Source organism: Protobothrops mucrosquamatus, unplaced genomic scaffold, assembly GCF_001527695.2.
Source record: "Protobothrops mucrosquamatus isolate PMUCROS unplaced genomic scaffold, P.Mucros_1.0 scaffold734, whole genome shotgun sequence".
Taxonomy (NCBI): domain Eukaryota; kingdom Metazoa; phylum Chordata; class Lepidosauria; order Squamata; family Viperidae; genus Protobothrops; species Protobothrops mucrosquamatus.
This window is the reverse complement of record NW_015387008.1, coordinates 289,127-300,556: the sequence shown is the minus strand read 5'-3', so window position 1 is coordinate 300,556 and position 11,430 is coordinate 289,127. Positions and strand designations below refer to the sequence as shown.

The window sequence follows — 11,430 nt, the reverse complement described above, 5'->3', positions numbered from 1 at the left end:
ATTTTATATTCCTATATGAAAAATCAGAGACTAGCTACGTCTGCCTTTATAATTATAATTATTTAGCAATTACCAGTGAAGAAATGTATGGATTGGCTTAGATGATGTCATCTTTTCGAGGTAGACCGGACTAGGAAAACCAATGCCGTATACCGTAGGTCACTTCTGTTTGTATTGTAGATCAATAGAAACATAATCTGGCAAGTCTGAATGTGCTTCCTTCTCCTTCCCTTTATCTTCCAGTAAACTAGGGAGGGGCTCACCTGAGACATTTCTTTCTTGGCCTGGACTCAGGCCCCTTTTATCTAACAATTGCCTTGATAATGGCTCTTCCTCCTGTCCTTCAAGGGATTCCCTTGGCTCTCTATAGATGCCCTGCTCTTACGTTATCGAGGATAACAATAACACAAGAACCTCCATCTCTACATCAGCCTTCCACTAGGACTTATTGAAGATGAATCAAAAGGATCTAGTGAGGAAGGAGTGTTTTCCAGTAGAAATGCTATAAGAGTTCCTCTGTGTAAACATTTGCATGGGGAGAAACCTAAGGCAGGTTGGGTACCTGCACAACTCCAGCTGATCCATTCTCATACCCTCCTGCTCCATTCATCCATGGGGATGTATGTCTACCTCTCTCCTGCCCATCCACCCCAAGTGGAGATCCCTGGCTTCTTCTGGCCATGACTTCTGCCATGACTTCTGGGCTTGCTGGAGAGGACCACTGCCAGCCCTTATTGGGGCAACAAGTCAGCTAGTCAATAAGAGCGAAGAACGTACTCTACCATTCCTCTGCTTCTCCTTCCCCCAAGCAGTATCTGGGCGGGGGAGAGTAGCAGGCAACACAAAGGGGGAAGAGCTTTCTCTCCTATTCCTTGCTCCTCCACTAAAGTGACTTCTTCATAGGGAACTTGTTTTCAATGTATGACAAAAGGACCACGTTCAGGGTAGCAGTTTCCAACTTTCCTCCATCTGAGTCTTACTGGGCAAGAGCAAATACAGATTTACTTATTTTAGTTTTTGGCTTTGGGGAAAACCAAAGTGTTCACTATCGGCAAATGCTTCCTCTCAATTCAGAAGGTAGGTGGGAAAAGGTTTCCCTTTTATAATTCTAGATTAATGCTGCCAGCATTTTTTAAACAATGAAAAATACTAGTCCTGTATGAGAAACACTTTAAAGCAGACATGTCAAACTCACGACGTCACGTGACATTGCGCAACATATCGGGACGGTTTTGCCATTGCCGGCAATGGGGTGGGCACGGCTTCCGGATGACGTGTCCGGCCCACGGGCCGGCAGTTTGACACCCCTGCTTTAAAGCATTATACTGCAATGAATCACTGGAATTTAAATTAAATGCTTTGCAAATATGAAAAGTTATATTTCACAGATTTTATGATACTATTATAAAAAGCAGCATTATTAGTTAGAACTAACTTATGGCCTCTAAGATTGCATTAATCTTCATCAATATTAATGCACATTTTCTGATTTAAGACTGGAATCTTATCCCAATTTATTTGGGTGTAAGTTCCACTGAATTAAATGGATTTGATTACATTGTGCATGTTTAAATAGAGCTGTGTTTGTTTATTCATTTGAATGTGCCAGATTTAGAAGATGGATTGTGGGTAATTGCAGTCTCAGTTTTCATTTGTTTGTTTAATCTTTTCAAGGAGAAATGTTTGAAAACTGATCACCAAGGCTGTGATGGTTGCAAATACGAGTGCTTAATAACGTCAGCCCATTAAAATCAAGCAAGTGCATTGGGTATAAAGTAGAATAATTAAATTTACAATCAGCTCTCTTACTTAAAGGTAATCTTAGTGACGTCAGTGCCACTTCCCGTTATACTGTGATGTGTATCAGTGTTGCATCTGTATTGCATTGAAGTGGGGACAAGCCATCTTCCAAGTGTTATCAAAAGTTCTAAAACCATAAAACATTATACTATGTGCAAGAATAGTTCTAAAACCATAAAATGTTATACAATGTGCAAAAATAACATGATTAGATGTCTTGCTAGGTTCTCTGTTCAGAAGGGTTTCCACTTCATTTTGCCTTTGAAGGGAAAATACATTTTTAAAGACCTGTAAAACGCTGCAGATATAGGAAGAGCAGAAATTCTGACCGCACAAGCATTAGCCAGTCAGTGCTGCTTATAGCCAGCTTCTCCTGCACAGTAGAAAAACCAGTTTCTATTGAGTTTGATCTGCAGAGGATATTTTTGGACTGTCTATAATATAGTGTGTCCTTGCATAGGTGCTTGGCTGCCTCACTAAGGTACATGTACTCAGAATCCCAGTAAATTGAACCGATTGTATCAACATGCCTTTGTTCTAGTAGTTTCTTAATTTGAAATACCCTTGCCCCAAATTAGATTTCCACAATTTGTCAATTTTTTTCTGAAGTATTTTTGTTGTTGTTATTGAAAAGTGACGATTATCCCAGCTGGCTGTTCTTTCATTATAGCCTGAAGACATGTTTGTGTGTGATATCGAAGAAAAAGACATCAGCGGCCCTCCGTTCTACAAGAAACTCAAGAAGAGCCAATGTACACCTCTGTTCATGAATGCTTATATCATGAGAGGTAGGGGCCTAAATATCCTTGGAGGTCGATGCCGTTGATAATATAGTGATTTTGTCTGCAAGGTGACTGGAAGGCGGATGATTATGATGATTTAGAGGCCACCCGACTCCCAGCAATTCTGGATGATTACAAATGATTGCAAACATGAAAAACAAGACAATGAAAACAGGAAACAAAAGAAGGATAGCGATGACAGGAATAACAAATTGGGTAGAAACAAAACAACCTAGGTTAAAAGGATCTTTCATTCATCCTCAGCCAAGTCCTGGGTGGAGATATATTACAGTACAATCCTTTCTTCTTCTTTTTTTTTTCAAAAAGAAAAAGTAGGAAAAGGCATGAAGTGTGGCTTCTGGAATTATTTGCAATCCTTTAATAATAGAAAACGTGGCCAGGAGGGAGGGGACCCCAGAAACTGGCAATACTCTGAGTCATTGGCCTCTCCCATAGCGGGCGGTTTTTTTCTGGATTTTTGTTTTCCTCCACAACCTCCAGCTTGATTCACCCCATTTTTAACTCTTATTTTCTTCTACCACTTTCTCACTCCAGACCTAATTTGGTCCCCTTCTATTCATTTTTTTTTTAGAATTATTGAGCTGATGTAGAGAAAGAGCCTTAAGCCAGTTTATATAATTGAAGGATGCAGTTCGTTCCTGAGGTTTTTTTTAATCTCCCAGTCTAGCCTGTAGGCCTGAGCATCCTTGACAGATCCCAATAATTGGAACAGATTGAAAAACTACAGCAAATTCATTAACAATAGCTCTGTTTTATAAGTAGCATGTTTACAGTTCTAATGGAATTTTTATTGTAGTCATGACTTTTGTCTTATGTAATAAATTTTAAAAATAACCAATTAATATGTATGCTTTGTAAGTTAGCAGCTGATCTATAAGTCCCCCAGTTAATTGCAGTAAAAAAAGAAACAGGAGGAAAATGAAAGTTGGAAAGATGTGCAAAGAAAAGTCTTCCTATGCTTCTTGTAATTCATGCCTTATATTCAGAATAGGTAGGTTTTAAATGTTTACCCTGGAATAGAGGATGGGCTTGAATAAAATACCCTTCCTGAAATAGAGCATGAGGCTAAATTAAGAAATCCAAATTTTTTAAGGAGATTTGGATTTTTTTAAGGTGTCATCTGTGAGAAGGCAGTGAGTCTTCCAATCTTCTCACATCGAGATAAATTATAGAAAATTATAATAAGAGAAAATTACACCCATCCCTGTATTCTCTGACATCCAAGTTATAAAGACAGGAAATTATGAATATTGAAACAATTCTACTTCTAGTCTGTTGGTGGCAGCATCCCAGTGTTAAAAGTGTTTGGGAAGAAATTTGTTTAAGACTATTACGATAGGCACTAGTGATGCAGACATAATTTCCTTGAATAGTCATGATTCTAATAGATCTGACAATAAGTACTGTCTTGCATTCTGTAAAGATGCATTGAGATCAGTAACTTCCATAATGTGCAGTCAGTATTACAGTCCTTACTGTATTAAAGATGTTTTGGTAGGTCTCAAGTTGAGATGGGTTGTCTTGCTATATATATATATATTAGCAATTTATGTGTGTGTGTGTAGCAACTGCAGTGATTCACTTAACATCTGTGACAAGAAAGGTTGTAAAATGGGACAAAAGTCACCTAACAACTGTCTTGTTTAGCAATTGAAATTTTGAGCTCAATTGTGATCGTAAGTCGAGGATTACCTGTATACTACTAACCTTTAACTAGGCAAAATAGTGAGTCATAGGGAAGCCATTTGTGAATCAAAGTACATAAAATGGGCCAAATTTGAGAACAAATACTGAATTTTTGAATCATATCCTCTTTAAAAATATTGTTTTAGGAGCTGGAGCAGTGATTCATACTCATTCCAAAGCTGCTGTAATGGCCACACTTTTGTATCCAGGAAAAGAGTTTAAAATCACTCATCAGGAGATGATAAAAGGAATCAAGAAATGTACTACAGGGGGATATTTCAGGTAATTTACATTAATAAATAACATTGGAGTAATATTGAGTACTCTCTCATACATGCAGTTTTTTTTAAGTCAGTTTTTGTCTTTTGAAACAAAACAATAGAATCCTTAAAGATCTTATCACATTATGCATTGGATGAAGGGATCTATGACCCACCAAAGCTTCTGCGATAATTGCTAGTCTTTGATGTGCTAGAAAAACTTCTATAATTTTTGTGTTCAACTTTTATTCCAAACCCCCAGAATCTAAAACAGGTCCCCAACCCCCGGTCCGTCGACCAATACCGGGCCGCAGCATGCCAGCAACCGGTCCGCACAAACAAGCAAAGCCCCATCTGCGAAATGTAGGCAACACACAAAATCACCCATCCTCTGGTCCTCAGAAAAATCTCTCTCCACAGAACTGGTCCCTAGTGCCCAAACGTTTGGGGACCTCTGATCTAAAATGAATCCATTGCAATCATGTACTCCCAATTATGTGAATACCCAGAAACCTTTTCCAGAAACATTAAGACAAGCTTGTTCTCCTGTTCTTCGTAAATTAATCTTGATAGATAGAAAAACTGTTTATATTTACAATACCATAGGCTCAAAATCCCATCCCCCCTCTACTGGAATAGCTAGTCAACAAAAGAAATAACTTTTAAGACAACAACAAATCTCCTTTATTCTTTTTATTTTACAATTTTTTATTAATTTTCAAATAAACAAATTTTTAATACAAATATGGTATACATTAATAAAAAAAATCATATTAAATATAATCATAAAAAATTTTCAGAGATGCTCGGCAGGCCCCCCCCCGCATCTGCCCTCTCTTTCACCCTTCCTACCTACTTCCCTCCTCCTCTCCTCTCCTCCTACCTACACCTCTCTCCTCTTTCCTCCTCTCATTCAACTACCCTACACATCCCACCTCCTTCCTTTCCTCATCCTTCGGATGCAGTTTGGGGGTGTCGTCCGAGCATCTCCTCTTACAATATTTCTCTATAACATTTTAATACACCAAATTTTATATATGTCTACCTCCATCGAATCTCCTTTATTCTGTGTTTCATAAAAAAAAAAATGGGTAATCACTTAGTTCTTTGGAAAATTGGAGAAGGTATGAGGGATAAAATGAGAAGGGGAAAATATTTTATCAGCAGGAGGGTTAAACTACCTAGCAATGTCACCCATTATAAAATATTATTTAGTCTAGCAGTCACTGTTATGCTTTAACTATTCATTATAAAGCAAGTTTTAATTTTGTGAAGATTATGCCACCTAACAATTCCAGTGATGAATCTGCGTTTTTGCATGATGAATTTGAGAGAGAAAACAAGTGTCTGACTTCAGTGAAACTTATCTCAAGTCTCTAAGTAAAAAATGGCTTAGACATTTCAGTGGATTGATATTATCCACGTAATATTCTAAAAATCTCAGCTATGAACAAGATTCAGCAGATTACTCACTGGAATTTGCACAATGAATAATAAGGTGAGATTAAGTTATCCTGGCACTGTTCACACCAATTTAATTCAAATTTGCAGACTACTACCTATATACGCCATACTTATTTGATTGTAGGATAATATATCATGACCATAAATAAAAAATGCTGCAGCTTCTCTTACACTGGGATATGCTAACGTTTTATCTAGAAAGCTTAAGTTTGGAACATAGAATTGTAGACACCCTGAAAAATACAGCAGTATGAGAGGAGATGTTTCCACATGTCCTCCATGAAACTGGAGATGTGTTGTAACAACTACCAATTGGGTAATGCTGTAAACATGTATCATCATTATTACTTCTACTTAAAAACTAGCTACCAAGTTTACAGAGGGTGCTCTTAATGCAGGACTCCAGAGTTACTAGGAAAATATGGAATTGTTTTCTAATAATATGCAGATAGATATGTAATTTGATAATAGGAATCTGACTTTTGATCACTGTTCGCTCTGCTGCTTTTCCAATGGATAATAATATTAGGCTTTTAGAACCCCAGGTATAGACAAAGTGACTAAATTATTCTGGATACTGGTCAACACTGTTGAAAGTAAGGAGATGGCGCAAATAAATCAGAAGTCTGGAACAGAGGCAGAAGTATGAAACAGTTGCTATTGTTATTTCTGTTTAGCAGAATACCAGGCTTGGGTTAAGATGTTTAAAGATCAGAATCCACAGTCATTCAGATAGCCACCAGATAAATATGCCAATACTGATGTTCAGCCTTTCCACAGGGAAGGTAATAAGAGGAGATCAGGGCTAGAATATGTATTTGCATTCCTTAAACATAATTAAGCTATTGCCAGATTTCATAACAGTTGAATAGGACTAAGCATATCTACTTAGGAAGAGCCACTGAACTCAGTACAGCTTACTACCAAGTAAACATGTTTGCTTTGTAACCCAGGACAAATTTCTGTTAATATGTTTCTTTATTTCCCAAAGAAAGAAGCCATCCCCAAACTAGTTTTCTCCAGGCCCCAAGGATATCCTCCAACTATCACATGGAATAAACCATATTAAAGAGATCTATTCCCAGTAAAGCCATGGTCTGCAAATACTTTTCTAAGAATAAGAGCTATTCAGTCTGAAGTTGAAGAGTTGAATGCAGTGTAAACATGGTTGGTTTTGCTGAAACTAGCACGAATTGCTTTCTACCACTTCCCGAAAACAGCCCGTTCTTATATATTTACTTTAATTTCCTTCCTATATCCCATCTCTGCCTGATATTTTTCCTGAATTGGTAGAGCTGTTTCTTTTTACGCAAGAAAGATAATAATGTGTATGTTGTATCTCGTACAATGTAAAAGAAGACTTTTACTTTTTACATTTAAGCTCATCTTCGTTTCGGGTAAATATAAGTGGTAACAAATAGTAACAAGTGATTCAGTACATTTTGCTACTTTTTGAAAACAAGAATACAATCAACTGTTGGTAAGAAAAGTGTAATATCTTTCATTGTTATATCTAAGATGAATTACACATCATCTTATAGTTGGCATTATCCAGTCAAAATTAGACTGTCAATATCTTTGAAACCACTGATGATATAATCTGGTTTTTTTCAATCAAGATCCAAGCAAACACCACTGAGTTCAATCAGATTTCTTTCTAGGTAATTTTGTCACTTCTATCTTAATCCTTGTTTGGATTGTGCCCACTGAATGTATGTTCCCAATTACTTTTCCCCTATGGGGTGATCAACATCTTGAAATAGGTGAGAAAACAATGTTTTAAAATAAGTCTTTAAAGATTCTCATTGTGAATAAGCTGTAAGGCTTATTACATTTTTGCTCATTTACTTCCTTTGTCAGAATTAAATAGGCAGCTGTATACTTGATTATGGTTTTTTTATGATAGCATGGTACTGCAATTATCTTTGTTGTAATGCTTTCATAGATTCTTAGTTTTGAAATGGGGGGGATGTTATTGCTTGCTTTAATTGTTGGCCACATTGGATATAGAACAGAACAGAACAGAACAGAATAGAATAGAATAGAATAACAGAGTTGGAAGGGACCTTGGAGGTCTTCTAGTCCAACCCCCTGCTCAGGCAGGAAACCCTATACCATTTCAGACAAATGGTTGTCCAATATCTTTTTAAAAACTTCCAGTGTTGGAGCATTCACAACTTCTGGAGGCAGGTTGTTCCACAGATTAATTGTTTTACTGTCAGGACATTTCTTCTTACTTCTAGGTTGCTTCTTTCCTTGATTAGTTTCCATCCGTTGCTTCTTGTCCTGCCTTCAGGCGCTTTGGAGAATAGTTTGACTCACTCTTCTTTAAAGAGAAAACATGGACATAAATGTTTTAAACAAATTGAACAAGCAATGCAATGATAACTAGGCATGAGAGGCTAAAGCAGTGATGGCGAACCTTTTAGAGACCGAGTGCCCAAAAACTGGCCCCGCCCCCTCTCCACCCTCTGCTCCACCCCTGCTCCGCCCCCACCCCGACTGCTCACAGGGCCACTCACTGCCAGCAGGGCCCGCTGCAGATCGCCCAGCAGCGCCATGGCAACCACGCCCTCTGCCCCCCCCCACAGCATCAACTGTGCGTGATGGGGCGTGAGGGCAGAATCTTGTCTACGTTGCCTGGCTGCCATGTCCTTGACTGCATTGCTCTGCGTGGGCCACGCTCGGGGGCGACCCTTCTCCAGGAGAGCTGCTGGTGAGGAGGGTGTCATGGGGGGAGGCAGGGCTGGGGCAACAGCACGTTGCCCACAGAGAGGGCTCCGAGTGCCGCCTTTGGCACCCGTGCCATAGGTTCGCCACCACTGGGCTATAGTGATATAGGACCATGTTATTCATATCAATGCAACCTCATTTTTTTCAGATATGATGACATGTTAGTAGTCCCTATTGTTGAGAATACACCTGAAGAGAAGGACTTGAAGGAGAGAATGGCACATGCAATGAACACATATCCGGACACTTGTGCCGTGCTGGTCAGGCGTCATGGTGTTTATGTTTGGGGTGAAACTTGGGAAAAAGCCAAAACAATGTGAGTAGAACGAGGAAATAAACCAATATATTGGTGGGACTATCTCTTCCAGAACTTGTTAATATAATTTCTTAAGATATAAGTATAGCTGGATTGTGTTTGCTTCTATTTCACCTGATTTTTCTGTTTTTATTTTTGAAAATTGGGAATTATTCCAGTTACCAAGTGTAAAAATATTCTCCACTATACCATTCTATGTTTACAGTTGTTTTATAAATACTTGCAGCGCTTCTATTGTTATAACAACAACAAAGTTTTAAAAAGATTTTTGAATGGTGATAAGGGAAATACAGTATATATGTTTACCAATTATGTAAATATATTTACATAATATTCTGGTACCTCAGAATTCCTCCATAGTGAGAAATATTTTTAAATTGTTATTATTACCAAGATAATACTATATTCACCTTAACAAAAATGTTAGGTTTTTTCCCCTCCCTCAGGTATGTTATTTACAGGGGAAAGGTTGTCTTAGTTTAGTTGAGAGTAGGGTATTTGAGATACATGTGGTGTGGTTTTTTTTCCTGGTTTGTATCAATCTTAAATTCAGAATTGTTTTCATTTTCTGTGAATGCAGTATTGTACATTGTGAAAACTTTCATTCAATTTTATTTCTGCTGTAATAGTAAATTAGTTGATTTATATTTACAGACCACCTTAATTTATTTATTTTTCCCTTTATATATTCTTCAGGTGTGAATGTTACGACTACCTTTTCGACATTGCAGTACAAATGAAACAACATGGAATTGATCCTTCTGTAATTCCCAATGGAGAAAATGGAATTGTTTAGTAACGTTTTCCCTAAAAACTACCTTTCAGTACAGTACTATTGGATTTCTAGGACGTGTCTGATTATTAAACACTAACCATTCAACATTATTTATTAAGAGTCTGAAGGATACCCATCTTAATTTCTATTCCTCATTGTAAATATTGAATTATACAACTCTCCTTTACCTCTCAAGTTATGTAATAACTTTTTGTTTTAGGATCTTCTCTGAAATTCATATTCTAGCATTTAACAATACATCATTAAAACATGGTGGCCTTATAACTTTTAAATTCAGGATTTCTTTTTTTTTCTTCTTTTTTTTTTTTACAGAAGAAACACATCATGATATCCAACAGGGGAAATGTTCAAAACTATTTCATATATGTTTTGAAAGACTACCCTGAATAAAAGTATGCCAAAATAATACATTAGTTTTTACTTTTGAAAAATGACACTTTAAGAAAGTGAGCAGATTTCTCCTACATGCTGTTTTCTTTGGGTAACTCAAAATACATGTCAGCGCAGAAATCATTCCAAAATTTTAGGTATTTGAAAAATAATGAAAGCAGCCTGGAAAAAAAAAATAGTATGCAGAAATGAATGGTGTGTTTATTTTATCAAAGTGTTTTAGAAGGTGCCAATGTATTTAATAACATTATAAAAGTTACATATGTCATAACAAGAAGTAAAATGGGAATATATTGCTGTAATTTGCACTTCAGCGTTACTTGCTCTGTGGGGATGAGATGGATGCCAGGCACAAAGTTTGAAAGGCAGAGGTTTGTGAAGATGACTAGTAACGAAAGAGATGAATTTTGCCATAGATGAAATGATATCAAAATTATTTATTAAAACGGCCTCCAGACAAATATTAAAATACTATTTAAATGCAAAAATGATACGAGCCACTTATCCCTGCCATTAAAATACATACAGTAACACCATGTGCAATAGAAAGAACAGAAGGCCTCTTTGGCCCTGATGACACTTTATGCAAACGCGGCCTAGTATTAACTAAATATTTATTTGTCAATTACATACATAATCTCTTACAGAAATAAAAACAAGTAATGCTGAAAAGAGAACTGTACGTTCCAATTGTGGGAACATTTGACACACAGAGATGGTTTTATGTTGACTTTAGTTACTGACATTAACTTCAACACAGTTCCATAATCACTAAAAAGGAAGTACAGGGAAAGCTGCATGAAGCCTCCAATAGAGCAATGTTCAGATTTTACCATACCGTGAAAAATAAAGATCATGTGCACAGATACAGAATGGGGTATCGCTAGTTTCGTAATGGCAGTTGTGAAAAATGATTTTGGAAAAGTAATTGATTGGAAACTACTATGAGTTAACAGGGTGGATTGTCTACAAAATAGGCATATGTCATTTCAGGATACATGAATGGAAGTTAATGACACTTCAAGGGGAGTAATCGTGCCATCTTAATTCTGCTTTGAGCAGACCCCAACCCCAAGTAGTGTGTCCAGCTCTCGACACTGAATTTGAAAGAGTCAGAGAAAGTGGATTTAGGAAAATTTAAAAGTGATCAGGGGACTAGAAACTAAATCCCACGAAGAGGGT

At 37.2% G+C, this 11,430-nt stretch overlaps 1 protein-coding gene across 1 annotated transcript in view; it reads left to right on the top strand.

Annotated features, from left to right (window-relative positions):
- The window catches only part of APIP (APAF1 interacting protein), a 21,563-nt gene extending 10,448 nt beyond the window's left edge, over window positions 1-11,115 (top strand). Inside the window, exons 4-7 of the mRNA XM_015818402.2 lie at window positions 2,471-2,588; window positions 4,436-4,571; window positions 8,895-9,062; window positions 9,759-11,115. Of these exons, the coding sequence (XP_015673888.1) occupies window positions 2,471-2,588; window positions 4,436-4,571; window positions 8,895-9,062; window positions 9,759-9,858 (522 nt within the window). The 3' untranslated portion in view covers window positions 9,859-11,115. The remainder of the gene's footprint in view (window positions 1-2,470; window positions 2,589-4,435; window positions 4,572-8,894; window positions 9,063-9,758) is intronic.
- The last annotated feature ends 315 nt before the right edge of the window (window positions 11,116-11,430 follow it).